Raw genomic sequence first — 25,030 nt, forward strand, 5'->3', positions numbered from 1 at the left:
CATGCATACCAGGATAGGGATGAGGGATGCCATGCATACCAGGATAAGGATGAGGGGTGCCATGCATATCAAGATAGGGATGAGGGGTGCCATGCATACCAGGATGAGGATTGCTGTGCCTTGCATACCAGGATAGGGATGAGGGGTGCCATGCATATCAGGATGGAGGGGTGCCATGCATACCAGGGTGGGGATGGGGGCCACGTATAATAGGAAGGGGGGGCATATATACTAGGATGGGGGATATTATCAGAATTGGGGAACATTACCCCTATATCAGTGTCAGCAGCAGACTCCCCCCTCCTCCCCCCTGCTTACATTTTTTTTTTTATTTTCCTCCTCTAAAACCTAGGTGCGTCTTATAGTACGAAAAATACGGTAGTTTCTTCCGTAAATTGGATGAGTCTCACCCATTCAAGCCTATGGGTGCGAGAAAAAAATCAGATGACACTGTTTAGCATTCGATTTCTAATGATACATTCAATTCTGAAACATAAGAAACTGTAAATGGTTCTGTAAATGATTAATAGCTGCTGCTGTAAAAAAAACAGACTGTATACGAACAGCAGATGAATGACATGTAAGAAAAAAGTCGTCCCACTTTTCTTGATGAAACTCGGACTGTTTTTTTTTAATACGCTTGTGTGAACCTACCCAAACACAGCAATTATTTGCGTTTCTATTTTTCTTTATATTCACTGTTTGGGTTAATCCATTTTATATTTTGATATATCAGACTTTATGGATGTTTAAATACCAAATATGATTTTTTAATATATATTATGTAATTTTTTTTTCTGATTTGTAAAAATATGGGGATTTAATAATTTTTTTTATCATTTTTGTAATATTTAAAACACTTTACCACTCTACATCTTTATTAGTCCTCCTATGAGGCTTAAACTATACTATATACTGCAATACACTATATTATTGCCAGATATTGTGAAATTAACCATACCATATAGAAGAAAATTCTATAGACTTCATAGAAGCACTAAAATGGCAGTGACATAACCTGTTCAGTAGGGCATTGGCTGCTACGGTAATGTATTGACACCCCGCCATTGTGTCACAGGGGTTTTATATACTGTACAGACCAAAAGTTTGGACACACCTTCTCATTTAAAGATTTTTCTGTATTTTCATGACTATGAAAATTGTACATTCACAATGAAGGCATCAAAACTATGAATTAACACATGTGGAATTATATACTTAACAAAAAAGTGTGAAACAACTGAAAATATGTCTTATATTCTAGGTTCTTCAAAGTAGCCACCTTTTGCTTTGATGACTGCTTTGCACACTCTTGGCATTCTCTTGATGAGCTTCAAGAGGTAGTCACTGGAAATGGTCTTCCAACAATCTTGAAGGAGTTCCCAGAGATGCTTAGCACTTGTTGGCCCTTTTGCCTTCACTCTGCGGTCCAGCTCACCCCAAACCATCTCGATTGGGTTCAGGTCTGGTGACTGTGGAGGCCAGGTCATCTGGCGTAGCACCCCATCACTGTCCCTCTTAGTGAAATATCCCTTACACAGCCTGGAGGTGTGTTTGGGGTCATTGTCCTGTTGAGAAATAAATGATGGTCCAACTAAACGCAAACCGGATGGAATAGCATGCCGCTGCAAGATGCTGTGGTAGCCATGCTGGTTCAGTATGCCTTCAATTTTGAATAAATCCCCAACAGTGTTACCAGCAAAGCACCCCCACACCATCACACCTCCTCCTCCATGCTTCACGGTGGGAACCAGGCATGTAGAGTCCATCCAATGCTTCATCACGCCCCCATTGATGAAGCATCGGCGAAACGGCGTCGTCGGGGTTTATTCCTATGCTGAATACCTGGTTTACTTGTAAGTACTATCCCTTTAGTGGGCCTGCACTATGCTCTGACACTTTGTTTTTGATATACTATTTTGGCTAAGTATCAGACCTTGTTCTACAATTTGGATATAGTCCTATCAATTGGGTCTGTATTGACATTCATATTACATGTAATTCATGTTTTGTCTATAATTCTAGTTACCTTTTTATAGTGTTTTGATAAGGACTACTCTAATATTCATCAAAATGGTCTGAAGCCTAATATCAAACATATTCATTATATGGGCCGTTCTTTTAGGGCACTTACTACTGATACATGTGTGTGTTATTTATATGAAAGGTTTCTGCAATTGGAAGTGGAAGGTTTCTGTTTTTTAAACTGATTTTACATTGTGATACCCTTTTAAATTGTCTAATTAAAAATATATTTTTATTTAATATGTATCTTCCTTGAGCTTGAGTTTATTTGGCTCTAGTCTCTGTGTGTTATGCATCTAATTTGGGAAGTATTATTGGTGACCTATGTGTTATATATTAAGCTCTTTATGTAGTAAGATAGTCCAGATCTGCATGTTGGCAGTGTGCTGTGAACATGAGTATTTCATGTCTAATGCCACGTTCACACATTAAGTATTTGGTCAGTTTTTTTACCTCAGTATTTGTGAGCCAAAACCAGTAGTGGAACAATCAGAGGAGAAGTATAATAGAAACACCTCACCACTTCTGTATTTTATACCCACTCCTGGTTTAGACTATACTGAGGTAAAAAACTCACCAAATACTCAACGTGTGCACGTGGCCTTAGTGAGAACCAATTCAGACGTTCGTGTTTTTTTCACGTACACAAAAAAATGTTAGGCGTATCATCAGTGTTTTGGATCTAAGTGTTATCAGTGTTTGGTCAGCTTTTACCGTCAGTGTTTCATCAGTGATTTTCACATATGGATAAATAAATGATAAAGCTTCTCCTATCCAGTACAGTGTTAATCACCGACAGCACACTGACTGTACACTGATGCCATCCATGTGCTGTCTGTGATCTTCACCGGCCCATAGACTTGTATGGGTAATTTTCATCCATGACGCTGATAAAAAATAGCGTCTACATGATTTTTGCACGGACACACAGTTCGCAAAAAAACACGGATATATGTACAGCCATATAGACTATAATGGATGTGTTCTGTCTATGATAATAGCAAGTTTAGGGCAGCACCTCTCCTCAAGTAAATTGATATATACAGTAAGTAGTGGGTGCAAGTAAGTCAAAAAGAGGATGACTCCAATCCTCCATGAAATCCAAAGGTGAAGAGAGGAACAACAGCATCCACGGTATCAAAAAGCATCTTCTTCTTTATTAATACATCACATAACACAGGTAGACAGCAACGTTTCAACCTTGCAAAGCAGATATGTGTATACCTTTCTATCTGTGAAAATGATGTAAAACACGTACATGAAACACGGTCGTCTGAATGAGGCCTAAAGGAGAGTTTTTTCAATATTCTGAACTTCCCAGTACCACTTTAATCAACAAAGACGGAAAAAGATCCATTCTTCAAATGCACAACATTCAGATACCAGAAAGTAAATTGCTGTGTTAATTTGCCAATTCATCAAACCTAACACTAATTTATCTTTTTTTTCATGTGACCCTTGTGTTGTAATGTATTAATCATTTGCTGATGAAAGCACAGCTTTCATGATGAAATATTCCAGATAGGCTGCAGACATAAATCTTGAACTAAACGAATGAAAGCCATAGCTACTATTCCATGTTACATATGATCTATTTTTATTGAAAGCCGTACTGCTTCTATGTATATGTAAATGACTTTAATCCCAGATAAATTCCATATGTTTACTTGAAGAATGAAACATTTCAATGTAGTGCTTTATCTATTTTGAAGCCATAAGGCTGTGTGCCCACGATGCAGAAATGCTCCGGATTTTTTCCTGAGCGTCTCCGCATCTCCCTGGCAGAGTAAAACGCATGCGGATTGTATATGCGGATTGTATATGCGGATTGTACATGCGTTTTTCCTGCCAGGGACATGCGGAAGTGAAGCGTTCTTCACTTGCATTTCCGCATGCGGGTTGACGAGCTCTTTCCAGGCGATTTTAGCATCACTTGGAAAGTGCTTGTCAACTTGGTCACACTATATAAATCCATGCAAACAGCATGGATTTATATAGTGTGACCCAAGAGAATGTCAAAAAATAAAAAAGAAATCTATACTTACCCTCCGATGGCCCGCGCTGTCTTGTTTCCCTCTGTCCCGGCTGCCGGCAGCGCTACACTGAAGAACTTGCCAATGTCAGCGTCGCGTGACCCGTCACATGACTATGACGTCAGCGCAGGTCCTTCAGTACATCGCAAACTGTCGGCATGCGAGGAGCGCAGTGCGGGCCGCCAGAAGGTAAGTCTAATATTTATTTTATTCTTTTAATAACAGGTTCTATGGTACCCAGGTCCGGAGGAGAGTCTCCTGTCCTCTAGACCTGGGTACCATCCGCACAGTAGAACGCATGGAATGTGCATCTACATATACAGTGATGCGTAATCTATGCGATCTAATGCAAGTCAATGGCGGCGAAAACGCAGCAGTTCTGCAAAATAATTGGTAGTGCTGCGTTTTTTCCGCAATGATAATCCGCAGCGGAAATTTCCACAGCATGTGCACAGCGGATTATCATTGGGGAACATGGCAGGCCTTCTACCATGCATTTTTTAAGCGTTTCTGCAGCGTTTTTGCCGCTGCGGAAACGCTTAAAAAAATGCATCGTGGGCACACAGCCTCAGTCTTTTAGGTCTCCCTGGAAAAAAAAGTTTTTGTGTTTTTTGGGGCACAAAAAGGTTTGCATTTTAAGTGTGTTTTTCAAAGTTTTTAGTGCCCTAGTTTTTCTTGAAACGCTTAAACAATGTATTTTGTTTGGCCATTTTTCTAGTCATATAAACAAAAAAAAACGCCAGAAAAAATATCATACCAGGATCCGGCTGCATGTTAAAAAAAAGCTAACCAAAAAAAAAAATTAATTTCAGAAAGGCATGAATGATATTTGTTTTTGTGTTCAAATGTCTCATTTTTGCTGTGTATTCTCTCTCATTTTACTACTCCTTTATTGCAGCATGAAAAATGTTTCAGCTAGATTTTGGTTAGGGAAAGATGTAACGTGTCAGACATATTTATCAATACCGTCTAATTCTTAGGATCCACATAAACATAAGGCTAATGGCAGCCGAGCCAACCAATATCGAAGGGCTCTGCTGATTTGTAGAGGTGTCCCCAACTCTACCCTAACAGATGATGTTGAGGGAGATAAGGATCAGCATTCAGTTTTCGGACTGCTAATCCTTTTCTCCTCTAAAGGTAAGCCGCCGTCCGAGATGTCTCGTAGTAGTAGCTCTCTCATAGAGAACACAGGACTGCTTTGCAGAGAAAGCGAATGTGAATGGGAGAGTTAGGCAAGACAGCTGTCGGCCTTACAATTGGTCAAACGATCATTCGGCAGTCAGCTATCTAAAGTGTGTAGGGTCCCTTAGCCAGTGCAAATTTAGACTAGACTATCTTAATATGCTTTTTGTCTGCAGCATTTTTTGTTGAGAAAAAACACACTTTAGATTGGGTTCACATATATGCACCACAGCATCATTTCCATACATGTTTAATAAAACACGGATGGAAACTGATGGGGGAATAATACCATTGTTTATAAAGGAAGCCTTCCCACCTGTCCGGTAAATCAGTTGTTCTGGTTTGGACTCTGGATCACAACACTTCGTGTAACATTGGGATTAAGCTCCGGGCCAGCTCCTGATTGTAATCAGGTAAAAAGCCTGACGGCAACTACTGCATTTTTGTATCTGTTGTTATTCCGCTGAACTGCGTCAGGCTACAAAATTGAGCCTGGTACTACAGATATATAAGGACTCACCCTTAGGATAGATTTATATAATGTTGCATAATTACCCGGCCGTGTCGCTGCACATTTTGCCTCCACTTTTAGGTGCTTGGCAGTGGAGCCTGGCCGTGGAGTGGGCAGTACTGACGAAATCTCAGGGCGTGCACCCACTACCAGCTCAAGATCCTAGGTTATCAAAGTCTTTTTTTCTGCTGGGTGATGACCTTGCCACCCATCCCAGCCCATTTTTTAATTAATGTTTATGTATATTAGGATTTATTTGAAAAATTGGCCAATCAGGATGCATGGTGCTCTATTTACATCCCATCATGTCATCCTCTCCATGACAGTTATTGCAATTACATGAATTACTGTAGCTGCAACTGCTCTGATATTTCAGATCTCAGCCCGTCAACTACTTTTCTGCTGTCTTACCCTCTGTTTGAAACTTGGACTTGACCCTGTGACTAATGATGAACGAACGTGCTCGGATAAAGCGTTATCCGAGCACGCCTGGGTGAAAACCGGGTTTCTTCGGCATGCTCATCAATTAGGTTTGCGTCACCGCAGCTGCATGATTCACGGCTGTTTGACAAACAGGCAATACCTGCATGTGTTGCGGCTGTCCAACAGCCACGGCGACGCAAAACTATTTTGCGAGAACGCCGAAGATACATGGTTAGCACCTGAGCGTGCGAGAACGCCGAAGATACTCGGTTAGCACCCGAGCATGATTGGATAACACCTTATCCGGGCACGTTCGCTCATCACTACCTATGACAGATTGTTTTTTTTAGGTATCATTTTAAGTATTTTAAGGACATTATAAGTATATGGGGGTCAGAATGGGGGATGTTTAATGGGGGATGTTATAAGTATATGGGGTCTGAATGGGGGACATTATTACAATATAGGTGCCAAAATGAGGGACATTATAAGTGTACGTCGGACAGAAATAAGGGACATTATTAGTGATCTAATAGTATGGATGTCACAAATAGGACTGGCATCCTATGCAAGCCTCATCTGTGGGCATTTATAATACTACACAGCCACCCCCCCCATGAATTGGTAGGTTTATGAGTGGTTGTTTCCTCAGTATTTTGCAGGTGTGCAGCCCTCATCTTTATCATGGGGATCGGCTGCATCATTTTAGTGCATTGGTAATCTGACCTGGTGTTGGTAAGGCTGTTTCTTTTTCTGTGATGTTTAGTGTATAGGGTCACAGTGGGGGAGATTATTAATGCATGAGATGACAAAGGGGGACATTAATAATGTCTCCCATTGTGAACCCATAAACTAATAATGTCCTCCAGTATGGTCTCATAATTTAATAATATATTTGGCCAAAATTGGGAATGTTACAACTATAATGGGGCATAAGAGCTGGACACTATTACTGTTTAGGGGCAGAAAAGGTGTATGTTACTACTGTATGGGTGCCACTAGGTAGGGCCATTACTGATGTACTTGAGCACAAAGACATTACTACTGTATAACAGCACAAAAGTCAATTTTATTATTGTATGGGGGTCACGAAAGGGGACATATTTAATACTGTATAAGGTCACAGAGAATGACATTTCTACTATGAGAGGCTCACAAAGGAAGACATCACTACTTACTGTAGCATGCTTTATTTTTTGAGGTACTGTCACTGTGTGGGGAACAAAAGTGAGGTACTGATATTGTGCAGGGCACCAGGAATGTACTGTGTTGCTTTTCTTCTTCATCTAACGCAGTGTAGAAGGGGGGAAAAAGTGTGTAGTGTCGTCTACCAGCGATCAGATGTCTGTGTTACATTCTGCAGAAAAAAGTCACCTTGGTCTGCACCAGATCAAGAAGAAAATGGATTGCTTCAATTCGAGATGTTACAGGTGAGTCATTGGACTTACCTGTACAGTTACATTGTACACTATCTACAGAGCTCCTGTGTATAATGTCACTGGTGATCACTGTATTACATGTACACTATATACAGAGCTCCTGTGTATAATGTCACTGGTGAGCACTGTATTACCTGTACACTAACACTGTACACTATATATTATCTATAGAGTTCCTGTGTATAATGTGGCCGGTGATCACTGTATTACCTGTACACTATATACTATGTACAGTGCTCCTGTGTATAATGTCACCGGTGATCACTGTATTACCTGTACACTTACAATATATACTATATATAGAGCTCTTGTGTATAATGTCACTGGTGATCAATGTATGACTTGTACACTTAGACTATATACTATATAAAGAGCTCCTGTGTATAATATCATTGGTGATCACTGTATGACCTGTACATTTACACTATACACTATATATAGAGCTCCTTTGTGCAACTTGCAATGGTGATAATTGTCTTGGTATAAATTGTTGGTTATATTCAGACACAATAAGGTGATCATATATCTTCATGGTGTGGTGGTATTTAGTAGTATTATTGGTATATTGGTCTTGGTATAACGGACTTGATCATTATAATGATAATATTTGTTATTTGGTAACTGCATGACTACTATGTAGAAGTAGAAGTAGTAATAATGTAGAAAATTATCTTATTGTTGCATTTTCTGTGAGACCTATTTAATTTTATTCATTTTTTTTCTTTTACAGGTGAATATGTCTTTATAGGCTCTAGCAAAGCCACTGGGGCCCATGGGGCTAAATTTTTATTAGGGGCTGTGATTTTACACTATATAACAGTACATAGAAAACTACATTTACAGCTTGACCATGGCACCTTTTTCACCTGATTTCTTTCAGTATAATTCACATGTGGAAGTTTTGCCAAAATTATGTAAACTGCAAAATCTACTCTATATACAGTACAGACCAAAAGTTTGGATACAACTTCTCATTTAAAGATTTTTCTGTATTTTCATGACTATGAAAATTGTACATTCACACTGAAGGCATCAAAACTATGAATTAACACATGTGGAATTATATACTTAACAAAAAAGTGTGAACCAACTTATATTCTAGGTTCTTCAAAGTAGCCACCTTTTGCTTTGATGACTGCTTTGCACACTCTTGGCATTCTCTTGATGAGCTTCAAGAGGTAGTCACCGGAAATGGTTTTCACTTCACAGGTGTGCCCTGACAGGTTTATTAAGAGGGATTTCTTGCCTTATAAATGGGGTTGGGACCATCAGTTGTGTTGTGCAGAAGTCTGGCGGATACACAGCTGATAGTCCCACTGAATAGACTGTTAGAATTTGTATTATGGCAAGAAAAAAGCAGCTAAGTAAAAAAATATCGAGTGGCTATCATTACTTTAAGAAATGAAGGTCAATCAGTGCGAAAAATTGGGAAAACTTTGAATGTGTCCCCAAGTGCAGTAGCAAAAACCATCAAGCGCTACAAAGAAACTGGCTCACATGAGGACCGCCCCAGGAAAGGAAGACCAAGAGTCACCTCTGCTTCTGAGGATAAGTTTATCCGAGTCACCAGCCTCAGAAATCACAGGTTAACAGCAGCTCAGATTAGAGACCAGGTCAATGCCACACAGAGTTCTAGCAGCAGACACATCGCTTCAACAACTGTTAAGAGGAGACTTTGTGCAGCAGGCCTTCATGGTAAAATAGCTGCTAGGAAACCACTGCTAAGGACAGGCAACAAGCAGAAGAGACTTGTTTGGGCTAAATAACACAAGGAATAGACATTAGACCAGTGGAAATCTGTGCTTTGGTCTGATGAGTCCAAATTGAGATCTTTGGTTCCAACCACCGTGTCTTTGTGCGACGCAGAAAAGGTGAACGGATGGACTCTACATGCCTGGTTCCCACCGTGAAGCATGGAGAAGGAGGTGTGATGGTGTAGGGGTGCTTTGCTGGTGACACTGTTGGGGATTTATTAAAAATTGAAGGCATACTGAACCAGCATGGCTACCACAGCATCTTGCAGCGGCATGCTATTCCATCCGGTTTGCGTTTAGTGATCTGGGAGACGGAGCCTGGTATCACGTGAGGTGAGGGGCGGGTGGTTACGTCCTGATGCGGTGGGTATGGCTGTACGCTTCCGGATGGGAGTGTTAATGCAGTGACACACGTGATTTTATGTGTTTGCATTATGGTGAGTGGTTGGCTACTTCTAGTAGCTGTGACCTGTCTCACTTTCATCTATTGGTCAATTAGTATTATTTAAGGGATACCGGTTTTTAGATACACTATATACCCCCAGAAGAAGGCACAGCGCCGAAACGCGCGTAGGGGTGACTGATACCTGGACTGATCAGCAATACATATGTGAGTAATATCATATTCTTATTTACTTTCAAGTGCTAAATGGAATTGTTTGTATATATATGCACTGTGCACCTTAGCATCTGAATGAAGTTTTGATACCTTATATGCTAACAGCTGGGATAGGTCATGTGGCTCATACACCCATACTTGTATCGGCTTCAAGTACCTAATTTTAATTGTGCTATCATATGATTGCTCTGGTCTTGATATCTTCAGTATTGCTCACTATTTATGTACTTATGCCACCTCTTAATATAGATGTTTTTTCATGTGCATTAAATAAAAATATAAATTTTTTGTAAAATTATGTTCTTTCACGACATTTTTTTATGAGCTGCTATTATAGACGTTGAACAAGTGTTTCACTGTCCCACTGTAGAGAATTTACTGTTATGTGACATTGGTGGTCAAATAATCTGTTTTCCTTCTTTAATACTATATTCCTCTATGTAAAATAAAAGTAACAGCACGAGCCTTCCGCTCTATGGGTGCCAGGTCTCCAAGGGCTCGTGCGACCTTGTTATGTCATGTGTGAGAACTTCAGCTCATTTGTGAACACTGATTGACAGCAGTACTTAAATGGCATAACAATGTTATACAAGCCCCAGGACACAAAACCCCAACATTGTTGGAATAGCACTGGGACAGAAGGTAAATATTTGTTAGGCTACATTCAAACGTTCAGTATTTGGTCAGTATTTTACATCTGTATTTCTAAGCCAAAATTAGGACTTGAACATTCAAAGGAAAAGTATAATAGAAACACTTTACCACTTCTGTGTTTTTTGCCCACTCCTGTTTTTGGCTTACAAATATTGATGTAAAATACTCACCAAATACTGAATTTAGTAATTAAAGGGAATTTGCCTGCATTTTTTTGCTATGTAAGCTGAGGACAGCATAAGGTAGGGGTTAAAACACTGAACTCAACCATGTGTCACATGTACGGCTGTGTGTTATTGTTAACTTAAACTGAAGCTTTAATCACCTTGTGATTAACATTGCTGTGACTAGCCGGAAGCCTGCTTGCATGTCTGACTCCACCCCCTTCTGTGATCGGCAGCTCACTGTCTATAGACTGTGTGCACTGAGAGCCTGGTATGGGCGGGGTTAGCTTTTTCAGCTCTGCTGCATTGTTAAATCTAAAAACTCTGATTGGGTCACAACTGCTGCACCCAGTAATCTAAGTGATACATTGTTGGATTCAGCTTCTCTTTGCCTACATTATGCTGCTCTCACATGAGGTAGAAAAACCTGCTGACAGATTCCCTTTAAGGGAATGCCCAAGTGGAGGACAACCCTGCTAAACTAAGACTGCACTCAGATGACACACGGATGGCAGTCAAGCATTGTCTTTTTTCACCTGACACAATCAAATGAATCGACGAGTTTGTTCCACAAATCAGAACAAAAATGGACATGTCGGGGTTTTTTTTGTGGACATCTGGTCTCCTTAAAGAAATGCAGATATGAATATGTTCATAGACTAAAATGGGTACACAACAGGGATGGAACATGTACGGGAAACATGGATATCTGAATCAGGCATAAGAATTAGGAAGTATTGATAAATATGCCCCAATTTATTTAGTTACTTCTCATGCACATAATGTTAGTATTGGTAATACATTCATCACACACAACCTACTTTTCAGGAGCGTAAGGTCCTTAAGAACAGGCTATAAATAGTTAATCCATTTCATTAATATGGATGCTGCAAGCTAAAATAAATCTATTAAATGTAACCTTTTAGAAAATGTATTCCATTAATGTCGGGCCATTTCATTTAAACATCTTGACTGATCATGTATAGACTGACATCTGTGAATAAACAAATACATTGCTGAGAAGATTGCACTTCGTTTCCATCATGGCCTCAGTTAAGTTATTCTGTCACTGCTGTATTTGCTGCTGATTTATTGCTTTTGTATGATTACACAGGGAGAAGGGAGAATTTCCCCTTCACCTTCCGGATGACCATTATTCACTCTCGTGTTTTCGAGCATTAGAGAAAATCACTGCTTGACAATTTAATATAATAAAATGTGAGTTTTTAAAGTCTACTGTAAGTTCACCTTCATTGAACCTATGCTAATAGAGTAAATTAAGAAATCGTATAGATAACAATTCTCTAATGGGTGCTGTGTCAGTCCATCCGATGACATAGTTCTCTATAGAAGACTTCCACCTGGCATGGCAGTATGTAGGAGATTGTCAGCAGCAAATGATGTCCCCTGCGCAGTGTTATACTACAGACACAACTGGGACTCCCTGTGCTGTCGTATGGTGCTCTGCTGGTTTTAATGCATCCAGGTACTCTGCAGAGGAAGCATTGACGCACAATATAGTACAGCCATATGCAGGGTCGGAATGGCCACCGGGCAAATGCCAGATGGGCCAGTCTGACCGTGGGCCGCATCGGTCTACAAAACTATTACCAATATAAGTGGCCATCATACTGTATATAAAAAGCCGATACTGTTAACAGCTGGAGCGGGGAAGAGAGCCATCAACTCCCGAAAGACTGCAGGCTGCTTCTGGCATCTGGGCTGTAAGAGGATGGCAAATTTAAAAGGAAAGCGAAATGAATGACTTCAATGATCGTGAACGTCACTGGTGAGTATCTCTGTACAGTATACACATATACTGTCGGCAGAGCATTAAATGCTCAGCGTAAGGTGGTAATATCAGTTTTTGTACAGTGGTTTTCATTAATGATCAGTATGGTGTATTATTACTACTTTATATATGCTGGAAATATTTGGTTATGGTATTATTTGATATTACTGGTATTATTTATTATTGGTACAGTCATGTTTGTTAAAAGGATTGTTAGCATCTGAGTAAATAGTTGGCAAGAACTAGCGTGAGTATTTGGCTCCATTTGCCGGTTCCAGTAGTTGTCACCTAATCTCAAGTATGTGATTTCCATACTTGTAGTCACGTGCCAAATCTAATAGAACAATGAGCAAAGTGACTGAGACTCTAGTAGGTACATGACTACAAGTATGGAAATTACATACTTGCAATTACGTGACAACTGCTGGACCTGGAAAGCAGAGCCAAATCCTAATGTGCACATTACTCACCATTAGGATTTGGTGGACTGCACTACTACTTGCCAAAAATGTATTGAGGGGAGTACAACTCCTTTAATGATCAGTATGATGTCATTATTTTGTCACTATGTGGTGGTATTATGCAGCCATGGCATAGTGCCGGGGCTCACCTATCACTGGTGCAACCGCACAGGGGTCCAAGAGGTAAGGTGGCCCATTTCCATCCCCAAAACAGGTGGAGTTGTGCATTATGATGAGCTATTGGACTGCAAAGGGCCTATTTACTGTTCTTTCACAGGTGCCCTCTTCGGTCTGTGTCGACCATTGGCGTAGCGGTATTATTTAATCTTATATAGTAGTATTATTGGCAATATTGGTTTTGTGGTAAATCTTGATTTCCTCCAGGCAGGATCACTTTGGTAAGGGTTAACTCACATGAGCATATAACATGGTTGAGTGTTATCTGAAGTTTTATCGGATAGCACTTGGAGCAGTGTTATACTATGGGGTAGTGCAGATCAGCTATTTTTGTCTTATGCCAATTCGGCATCAGAAAAAAATAATAGCATGGTACTAGTGGCTCCGGAATTCAGATCACATGTACCCATACAATTATATGGGTGCACATGAAATATCAGACTGCACTCAGATTTCATCTGAATGCAGTTCAACATCCGCGGACTCAGACAATGGGGAAGATGGAGAAATTAAGTTCTTCGTCTTCTCCGCACCTGTGATACGATTCTCTCATGCGAGAGAATCGGATCACACTAAGATGACACTCGGCTCAGACTCTGACAGTTTGAGCCGAGTGTCATTAGCATAATCGGCCGGATTCTTTCGCATGAAAGAATCTGCGGGCGTCTGATCCGCAGCCTTATAGCCATATGTACAGTGGTGATTGAACGTTTGTGAATGCTTCACTATTTTCTATATTTCTGCATACATTACATTTGACCTATAACTACATCAGAGTTTCATAAAAGTCCTACAAGATAAAGAGAACCAACTCAAACAAGTGAGTCAAAAATCTTACACTTTGACATTTTTAAATGAAAAAAAAAAAATTATCCAATATCGCGTCTGTGTGTGGAAAAATTATGTGAACCCTTGCTTTCGGTATCTGGTGTGACCCAATTTGTGCAGCAATAACTGCATTTAAATGTTTAGGTAGTTGATTTTTCCTGCACATCAGCTTGGAAGAATTTTAGCCCATTCCTCCCTACAAAACAGCTTCAACTCTGTAATGTTGGTGAATTTTCTTCCATGAACTGTTCACTTCAGGTCCTTCCACAACATGCTGTAATATTGAAAATTCTGAAAGATTCGCAAACTTTCAAGTACGAATTGTAAGTGATCTTATTATCTGTACACTTCTGCTGTTGAACAGATGAACATTTATTCAATGGTTATTTACCATTATCTTACTTTTAGCTAATTTCCATGGCCACTGACGCATCCCTTCACATTTTAGTCTATATTGGTCATTACAATAGTTCAAGCTTGCCATACACGCCCAATGGTACATTTAAAGGGCAAACAACCTATCAAAGAATGTTTTTGTAGAAACATTATTTTAGGATGAAAGATCTTTTACCACAGTAAAAGATCACATTTGACTAGTGGCCGCAAAAAATTCAACTATCGCCAACATTATTCTAGATCAGTGTTCCCCCAACTCCAGTCCTCAAGAGCCATCAAAAGATCATGTTTTCAGGATTTTATTAGTATTGCACGAGTGATGGAATTATTGCCTGATCAGGTGCTGCCATTATCACCTGTGCAATACTAAGGAAATCCTGAAAACATGATCTCTTAGTGGACCTTCAGGACGGGAGTTGGGGAACACGGTTCTAGATGGTCAGCTAAAAGGATCGCTCTATTGTAAATTTCACAAGAGAATCATTATGATTAAAATGATCCATTTTTATCATTCTAGTCTAATGTTTATGGCCATTTCTAGGTAATTGGTGTTTACTGGATTTGATTTACTAAAATATTAAAGTGAGTATAACAAAAGTTCACATTCTTTCTTGTTAAAATTCAAGCTCCAAAAGCAAAGCATGTATTTACACAATAAAACGTTCTAAAAAATTTCCTACATAGAAATAAATATTAAGTTTCCACATTTCTTCTACAAAGCATCCAGAAGACCACTGCTTGTAGGAAATGTGTAACGCACTGTATTGTAAAGAATAAAGAATGCATGATTCCACTGAAATATATTTGCACTTTTTCCATAAAGTATGTGATATGCATCCCATGAGTGAACTGGATCTTACAACAATACTGACATTATTTAATTCAATTATGGAGGTCATTTTTGAAAAGTGACAACAGGATAAGCGGCCATATTGGTTGCCAATTTGAATTATCTTCTAAGGAACCATATTTTTACTTTTGCAAAAATATCTGTCACAATCCAACAGATCAAATATCAATATCTCTGTATGTAAATAAAATAAAACATAATTATAAACACTTCTCATATGTTTGCCTATCGGCGTTCATTTAAACGGGATAAAAAAAACAAAAAATTTGCCTAAGCACTAAGAGGCAGGTAGTTGCTACCTACCTGCCTAATGTGCCTGGTGCCGTTTATCGCCGGCACAGAACGGTGACAGACCGCTCCTGCGGGGATTCACCTGCCTCTGCTGACGTCACGTTGACAGAGCAGCGGCTTATTTCCCCCCCTCCTCTGTCGACAGGGCATGGCTTCCGACGTTATACTGATTAACAGTCGGCTACCCCAGTTAGGCAGCGGGAATCCAGCTGTCAACCAGAATGAAGTCGAAGTCCAGCCGACTTGACGCCAGCACAGGCAGCTGATTAGCCAGTCTGTGATCACTCTATGCCGGAGATGAACGGCGCCGGCCACAACAGGCAGATAGGTAGCAACTATCTGCCTATTAGTGCTTAGGAACATTTTTTGTTTCACACAAAGTCCCGGATATCAATGTCCCGGAGGCCAATGACTCTTCAAATGTGCACAAGATATTCATAATAAATCGCTCTTTCTGCTGCCGAGGCTGTCATCATTCTCGGCAGCACATGACCTGTTTACACAGGATTAAGTGCTGCTGAGAACTACGAATTTTAAGCAAGCTTAAAAATAATTTCAAACAACTGCAGTTTTGACCATTCCATACTTACTATTTCTAAATTTGGTTTATTCACATGATTTCTGTACTTTAAGCTTCAGTCTACTTCTGATTGCACTGAGTTTATAATATTCATGATTTATTTCTACACAGTAGGTATTTTTTTTGCATTTCGCAGTAAACAGATTGAAACTTACCTCTATCACTGTCATAAAGATATGCAAATTTATCCCATTGATAGTATTCAATCAGACTAAGAAGTGCTCCTTTGAGGTCCGGCCTCATTTGAATAACAAATGGATGAGTACCATCTGTTGGAAAGCTTGGGGTTATGAAGGAGACATGAAGAGTTCCGCAAAATGATGTGATAGTATTTACAGACTTCTTATCATAAAATCCAAAAATAGCAAAGACTCCTCTTGAAAACTGGGAGCAGACTGCAATGGAAAAAAAAAATAAGCATCAGTATATATTCGTTACACTGAATCTGTAAAATTGGCATCATGTGAAGCATAAAACAATGACTGTAATCAGGAGATGATTTACAGATTGAACATATGTTATCCCAATATGAAACCATTTTTTGTCATGAGCCAAATTGGAATATTGCATTAGATACCCTTGAGCATAACATTACTTTTTTTCTAAGTTATATTAAAATGCATTGTCTTCAATAAACACAAATGATGTACAAATTGCATTATTTTTCATAATAAAATTAAATTGCAACTGTTGCCTCCATATTATTATTCAATAGTAATGTAGTTAATGAGTGCTCCGATGTCAGACTAGTTGGAACCTTAGGGTGATTATTTATTTAGAAGCTTAATCTGAGCATAATAAATACATTTAATCAATTTTTCAGTTCTTTTTTCTTACATATTGTGCACTAATATGTGTGATATATATTTACTTGGGGTGAAGAACGCAGAAGACGAGGCAGATAAGTGATGATGAATATAGATGTGACAGAGAAGCTTGTTGTTTGGCACAACTCTTTGTGATATCTTTTATCTGATGTTTTGCATAGGAACAAAGGGAAAAATAGATTTTAACATACGCTCTAGCCTCACAGGACATAACCTGCTGCTAGAGGTGTGCGGCAGTGACTCATTTGCCTCCTTCTCTTGGCCAAGGCATGAATACACCAGAGAAGTGTTAGTCCGATCGCTATCTCATGTGGCTTTAGGGTCTGTTAGCACCAGTCAGTTCTCTCCTTCATTTCTAGTGTCATTTTTAGGCCAAAAAATATTATAAAAACAGTTACCGAGACAGATCCACTAATATGGTCATGTTCATGAACCCTTTCTCAGCTAAATTAAATATTAAAAACAGATTTTAAATCTTGATTTTATACCAGTAACTTTAATAGTAGAAAAGTTGAAGTCAAGGCTGGCTTCACACACGGTGTTCCTGTAAAAACCGTCATGTTTTTCGCTTTTTTGGTGTTTTTTTGGATTTTAACTGCTTTTTTGTTTTGGATCTTTATGAAAAAAAACAACAACACAGATTTTCCTTTGAACATGATAGGGCAAAATAAAATTCACTACTTACAGTTTAATTACAATGCTTTTTTTTTATAGCAAAGCATATTCTGGGGATGGCATGTTTTTCTTAAAGGAGAAACTACAAAAAAAAACACTAAAATGCCCAATAAATGCTAGTTCTATATAAAGGAAAAACGTGTTAAAATATATGTCTTTTTAAAAAAGACCACACAATAAAATGATGTGAAGAATACAATGACTTAGACCCTCTGTCAATATATCCAATATTGCTTTGAACATTGTGACCTGGCGCCGAACCAATGTCTGGGAGAAAATGGCGAAAAGACTGATAACAACTGATGCATTTTTGTATGTCAAGTAATCAAGTAATTTCCCTCGTATGTAATAAACAGTTCTAGTTCCATCTGGGTTTTTAAACTGAGCGCCATCAGAATTTGGTCCATGTCAGTTTTTACCATCAGAGTTTGGTGGGAGGGTTAATTTTTACCATCAGAGTTTGGTCCATGTCATTTTTACCATCAAAGTTTAGTCAGAGTGTTAGTTTTACCATCAGAGTTTGGCCAGGGTGTTAGTTTTACCATCAGAGTTTGGCCAGGGTGTTAGTTTTTACCATTAGAGTTTGGTAAAGGTGTTAATTTTTGCCATCAGGGTTTGGTCAGCGTGTTAGTTTATTCCATCAAAGTTTGGTCAGGGTGTTTAGTTTTTACCATAAGTGTTTGGTCAGGGTGTTAGTTTTTACCATCAGTTTGGTCAGAGAGTTTGTTTTTACCATCAGAGTTTGGTCAGGGTATTAGTTTCTTCCATCAAAGTTTGGTCAGGGTGTTTAGTTTTTACCATCAGCTTTTGGTCAGGGTATTAGTTTTTAACATCAGAGTTTGGGCCATGTAATTTTTACCATCAGAGTTTGGTCAGAGTGTTCATTTTTACAATCAGAGTTTGGTAAGGGTATTAATGTTAACCATCAGAGTTTGGTCAGGGTGTTAGTTTTTACCATCTATGTTTGGTCAGAGTGTTAGTTTTTACCATCAGAGTTTGGTCAGAGTGTTAGTTTTTACCAACAGATTTTGGCTAGGGTGTTAGATTTTACCATCAGAGTTTGGTCAGGGTGTTAGTTTTTACCATCAGAGCTTGGTTAGGGTGTTAGTTTTTACCATTAGAGTTTGGTCAAGGTGTTAATTTTTACCATCAGAGTTTGGTCAGGGTGTTTAGTTTTTACCATCAGAGTTTTGTCAAGGTGTTAGTTTTTACCATCAGAGTTTGGTCAGGGTGTTCATTTTTACCATCAGTTTGGTCAGAGAGTTCATTTTTACCATCAGTATTTGGTCAGGGTGTTAGTTTTTATCATCAGAGTTTGGTCAGGGTATTAGTTTTTAACATCAGAGTTTGGTCAGAGTGTTAATTTTTACCATCAGAGTTTGGTCAGTGTGTTAGTTTTCACCATCTATGTTTGGTCAGAGTGTTAGTTTTTACCATCAGATTTTGGCTAGGGTGTTAGTTTTTACCATCAGAGTTTGGTCAGGGTATTAGTTTTTTCCATCAAAGTTTGGTCAGGGTGTTAGTTTTTACCATCAGAGTTTGGTCAGACTGTCAGTTTTTGCCATCAGAGTTTGGTCAGGGTATTAGTTTTTAACATCAGAGTTTGGTCCATGTCATTTTTTACCATCAGAGTTTGGTAAGGGTGTTAATTTTTACCATCAGAGTTTGGTCAGGGTGTTAGTTTTTACCATCAGAGTTTGGTCAGAGTGTTAGTTTTTACCATCAGAGTTTGGTCAGAGTGTTAGTTTTTACCATCAGAGCTTGGTTAGGGTGTTAGTTTTTACCATCAGAGTTTGGTCAGAGTGTTAGTTTTTACCATCAGAGTTTGGTCAGGGTGTTAGTTTTTTCCATCAAAGTTTGGTCAGGGTGTTTAGTTTTTACCATCAGAGTTTTGTCAGGGTGTTTAGTTTTTACCATCAGAGTTTTGTCAGGGTGTTAGTTTTTACCATCAGAGTTTGGTCAGGGTGTTAATTTTTACCATCAGTTTGGTCAGAGAGTTCATTTTTACTATCAGAGTTTGGTCATGGTATTAGTTTCTTCCATCAAAGTTTGGTCAGAGTGTTAGTTTTTACCATCAGAGTTTGGTCAGAGTGTTAGTTTTTACCATCAGATTTTGGCTAGGGTGTTAGTTTTTACCATCAGAGTTTGGTCAGGGTATTAGTTTTTTCCATCAAAGTTTGGTCAGGGTGTTAGTTTTTACTATCAGAGTTTGGTCAGACTGTCAGCTTTTGCCATCAGAGTTTGGTCAGGGTATTAGTTTTTAACTTCAGAGTTTGGTCCATGTCATTTTTTACCATCAGAGTTTGGTAAGGGTGTTAATTTTTACCATCAGTGTTTGGTCAGGGTGTTAGTTTTTACCATCAGCGTTTGGTCAGGGTGTTAGTTTTTCCATCAAAGTTTGGTCAGGGTATTAGTGTTTACCATCAGAGTTTGGTCAGGGTATTAGTGTTTACCATCAGAGTTTGGTCAGTGTGTTAGTTTTTACCATCAGATTTTGGCTAGGGTGTTAGTTTTTACCATCAGAGTTTGGTCAGAGTGTTAGTTTTTACCATCAGAGTTTGGTCAGGGTGTTAGTTTTTATCATCAGAGTTTGGTCAGTGTGTTAGTTTTAACCATCTATGTTTGGTCAGAGTGTTAGTTTTTACCATCAGATTTTGGCTAGGGTGTTAGTTTTTGCCATCAGAGTTTGGTCAGGGTATTCGTTTTTAACATCAGAGTTTGGTTAGGGTATTCGTTTTTAACATCCGAGTTTGGTTCATGTCATTTTTTACCATCAGAGTTTTGTCAGAGTGTTAATTTTTACCATCAGAGTTTGGTCAGGGTGTTAGTTTTTACCATCTATGTTTGGTCAGAGTGTTAGATTTTACCATCAGAGTTTGGTCAGAGAGTTAGTTTTTACCATCAGATTTTGGCTAGGGTGTTAGTTTTTACCATCAGAGTTTGGTTAGGGTGTTAGTTTTTACCATCAGAGTTTGGTCAGGGTGTTAGTTTTTACCATCAGAGTTTGGTCAGGGTATTCGTTTTTAACATCAGTTTGGTCCATGTCATTTTTTACCATCAGAGTTTGGTCAGAGTGTTAATTTTTACCATCAGAGTTTGGTAAGGCTGTGAATTTTTACCATCAGAGTTTGGTAAGGGTGTTAGTTTTTACCATCAGAGTTTGGTCAGGGTGTTAGTTTTTACCATCAGAGTTTGGTCAGGGTATTCGTTTTTAACATCAGTTTGGTCCATGTCATTTTTTACCATCAGAGTTTGGTAAGGCTGTGAATTTTTACCATCAGAGTTTGGTCAGGGTGTTAGTTTTTACCATCAGAGTTTGGTCAGGGTGTTAATTTATACTATCAGTTTGGTCAGAGAGTTCGTTTTTACCATCAGAGTTGGGTCAGGGTATTCTTTTTTTCCATCAAAGTTTGGTCAGGGTGTTTAGTTTTTACCATCAGAGTTTGGTTAGGGTGTTAGTTTTTACCATCAGCGTTTGGTCAGAGTGTTGGTTTTTACCATCAGCGTTTGGTCAGGGTGTTAGTTTTTACCATCAGAGTTTGGTCAGACTGTCAGTTTTTACCATCAGAGTTTGGTCCATGTCAGTTTTTACCATCAGAGTTTGGTCAGTGTTAGTTTTTAACATCAGAGTTTGGTCAGGGTGTTAGTTTTTACCATCAGCGTTTGGTCAGGGTGTTAGTTTTTCCATCAAAGTTTGGTCAGGGTATTAGTGTTTACCATCAGAGTTTGGTCAGGGTATTAGTGTTTACCATCAGAGTTTGGTCAGGGTGTTAGTTTTTACCATCAGAGTTTGGTCAGAGTGTTAGTTTTTACCATCAGAGTTTGGTCAGGGTGTTAGTTTTTACCATCAGAGTTTGGTCAGAGTGTCAGCTTTTACCATCAGAGCTTGGTCAGTGTTAGTTTTTACCAACAGAGATTCATCAGTTTTTCTCAGATAAAAAAAAACCCTGTTTGATAGGAGAAGCTTTAGAAATCTTCATCAGTCCATGGAAAATGGACACACAGATGGCATCCGAGTTCTGGCTGATTTTTCTCACGGATCCATAGACTTACATTGGCAAATTTCACCTGACTCTTAGGTCTTGGGTATTGGACAAGTCATCGCGCTTTTGTGTGAACCACTAGGGCCAAGAAAGTAATTGGATGTGTGAAATACCCCATAGACTATCATAGGTATGAATACTACCTGTGAACAACATGGATAGCACTTGCACAAGAAAAACTGACGTGTGAAGGAGCTCTTAGTTTTGCTATAAGTTGTGATTTGGTTGAATTGCATTAGGCTCATGATAAGCCTGATGCAACAGATATATGTGAACCCAGTCAGTCTTTAGCCTGGCATCTGTAACTTGTTCCTATATAGGGCTCGCTCACACGACCAAGTGCTATGCGAAGTGCTATTGGATAGTACTCAGCCCAATGTTATACTATGAGGCAGTGCTGATCTCTGATTATTTTCTCATGCTGATTCGGCAATGCTGCGAGTGGCTCCAATATTCAGATCACGCGCACCCATACACGTCTATGGGTGCGTGTGAAACATCGGACTTCACTCAGATGTCATCCCAGTGCAGTATGATGTACTCACACAGAGTCAATGGAGAAGATGGAGAAATTAAGTTTTCCGCCTTCTCCGCACCTGTGATACATTTCCCTCATGCGAGACAATCAGATCACACTCAGATGACGCTCGGATCACAATCTGACACAGTTTGAGCAGAGTGTCATTACCATAATCGGCCCAATTCTCTCCCATGAGTGAACATACGGCATTGTGAGCGAACCCTAAAAGAGAGATTGTCATCTTTGTTCTTTTCTATGTACGTCACACAAAAACAACCTTCATTCAACATATTCCATGCCTTCAGTAATTAGTATGCAGATCAACCAGGCTAGTAGCTGAAAGCATTTCTAGCTTTGCATCATTCTCCTATACAAGTGCAACATACCAGAGAACAGAGAAGTTGAGTTTTTAAATTGAATTTACAATTTAGTCCAGGCCTAATTCCTAGCTATTGCAACAGGGAGAATGTAGAAAAAAGAATATATTGCCAACAAAGTTTAATGTAAAATTGTTTTAAATGCAATAAACCTGGCAATTCTTCTCCAATTCACCATTGGTGCCTTCCATAGTGGGCAAGAACTGGTCGAAATAGTGACGAGTGAACTACAGGTAGTAGCAGTGCTAGAATGGGGGAGAATAACTTGGCGTAAATATTTTTTTTTTATTTTTGTTTTTTATATCCTTATATACTTCTACTTGTAAGTTCACACAGCTAAGGAGAGTCAGGCATATGCAATGTGCCTCAATATCTCAGAGGACTGAATCGAATCAATGAGTTCTATGTCAGCATCTGTGCCAGTAATGTCAGAAGTCAGATACAGATGTCACAAATGGAGTGGAAAAGGTAAAAGAACATGCATGCCCATAGACCGACACAACATATTATATTGCTTTTTGTGTAATACAATGATAAACTAATGTGCAAAACAATTAATTGAAATAGAGGAAATTGACTAGACTTATAGAAGAGCTCAGGTGCCAATGGTGCAGTTGAGATCCACAACTACTGTGTTAATATTTTAGGGCTCATACACACTTGCAGAAAGTCTAAATAACTTTGCAAAATCAGAATTATTATTTTTTTTTTTTTACCAAATTCATACAAAATCCAATAAAGAAAAACTCTGTATATCTACATAGGAAATTGTTACAAAAAGGGATTTAAAGAACAGCACCATTTAATTACTCACGATGGGTGACAAGCCTCCAAGCAAGTGTCCAAAATTGCTCCATAATACAGATCAAAAAAGAAAAAGGCAGCACTCCCATATAAATTTTTTTTTTTAAAAAAAATGGACTTTAATTCCGCCCCCATGGCAACATTTTGGTTCACAGAAACCTCTATACTCTATACGGTTCATATTAGGAAGCCTCTGTACTGTTGCACTATGGAAAAATCTGTGCTATATTGATAGAGATGAGCTGTCCAGATGAAAGAGAATCTGATAGACACCCACAACTGATACTGATACATAATTTTCAGCTGTACAATATGATTTTTGTTTTACTTTGCTATATATAAAGAAAGATACCAATGTGTGTGAACATATCCTTAACATGTCTTTTTTTTATCTTTGACTACTTTATCAATATGCTTTTAGAATAATAAAAAAAAATACAAAATGAAAATGCCACAAATGGAGCAAGGCATATTTTTTAAACACTGAGGGTCCAATTCATCAAGACCAAGGTTGTTCATGCCAGTCTTGATGAGGGGGTTGTGCCAGCGCATCTGATTTATGAAGAGGTGAATGCTCTTTTATGAATCTGGAGCATTTGATAAGTGTCGTGCACCTTGGTACGCTATGCCAGAAATCTCACTCCAGACAGAGACTGGAGTGAGACTTCTAGGGTACAGAATGCCACAGCTCAACATAAATTAAGAGTCCAAGTTCTGCTCAATTTAGCAGAGTTGGGAGAAACTAGCATGAAAATGCCAAAAGTCACAAAATGTAGGCAATACTCCGAGTTGTGCCAAGATATTGTGACTTTTCAAAGCATTTACGCCAGAATTCTGGAGAGAAAGATTTCATGAGTCAGACTAGGCAATCTAAAAACAAGCAAAGTTGTTATCCAGTATGAGCCACTTTAATAAGTCTGGCAGATTTTAAGACTTTCTAATTTATTATATATGCACTATGTATAAGTTAGCAGCTTTAGTAAATCAGCCTAATTGCTTAAGTTAAAGTATTGTACAAAAGAGTAAAGTCAATTTTCATCTTTGAAAAATGTATGAAAATTTTAAGCTTAGCACTCCTTCACATCCACTATTATTTATTGTTCTTCTGTGCTTAAAAAAAAAAGTACATTAAATTAATTTCCAGATTTTTTTCTTACTGTTCTCTGAAAGCACTTTTGGTGCTGGTTCTTATTTTAAGTTATCTAAAACATGATTTTTTTCTGGTGTTTTAACCTCCAATAGAAAAGCTTATCTGAGAAAAATTGAAAATACACCAAACCCAGATCATTGTTTGTTTCCAAAACCAAGACACAAGCCTACAAAACACTATAAAAATGCCAAAATCCAAACCACTAGCACATGTGGTATTCAATATTTTACTATAGACTTTAATGTAGTATCTGACCACAGTGTTCTTTACTTTCAAAAATAAATACAAAATAAAATATTGAAAAATAGCATTAAAACTGTCAAAAAGAGCAAGTGATTTCATGTTTGTTTCATTCCATTTTTATGTCCATAGAAAAAAAAAAGCACAATACAACTTGTCCAAAATCAGCATTTCAACATATGATTTTGTTAAAACTGTGGTTTACAGAAAAA

General features: G+C 38.6%; 1 protein-coding gene across 5 annotated transcripts in view; it reads right to left on the bottom strand.

Annotated features, from left to right (window-relative positions):
• GRIA2 (glutamate ionotropic receptor AMPA type subunit 2) overlaps nt 1-25,030 on the bottom strand; it is a 268,701-nt gene that overhangs the window by 159,327 nt on the left and 84,344 nt on the right. For all 5 annotated transcript variants that reach the window (XR_012247807.1, XM_073644879.1, XM_073644888.1 and 2 more), the window contains exon 3: nt 16,338-16,577. Coding sequence is in view for 4 of the 5 variants with exons in the window: in XM_073644879.1 (XP_073500980.1) it covers nt 16,338-16,577 (240 nt within the window). In the remaining variant the exon portion in view is untranslated. The remainder of the gene's footprint in view (nt 1-16,337; nt 16,578-25,030) is intronic.

This window comes from Phyllobates terribilis, unplaced genomic scaffold, assembly GCF_046119375.1.
Source record: "Phyllobates terribilis strain yellow unplaced genomic scaffold, ASM4611937v1 Scaffold_1__5_contigs__length_1240528914, whole genome shotgun sequence".
Taxonomy (NCBI): domain Eukaryota; kingdom Metazoa; phylum Chordata; class Amphibia; order Anura; family Dendrobatidae; genus Phyllobates; species Phyllobates terribilis.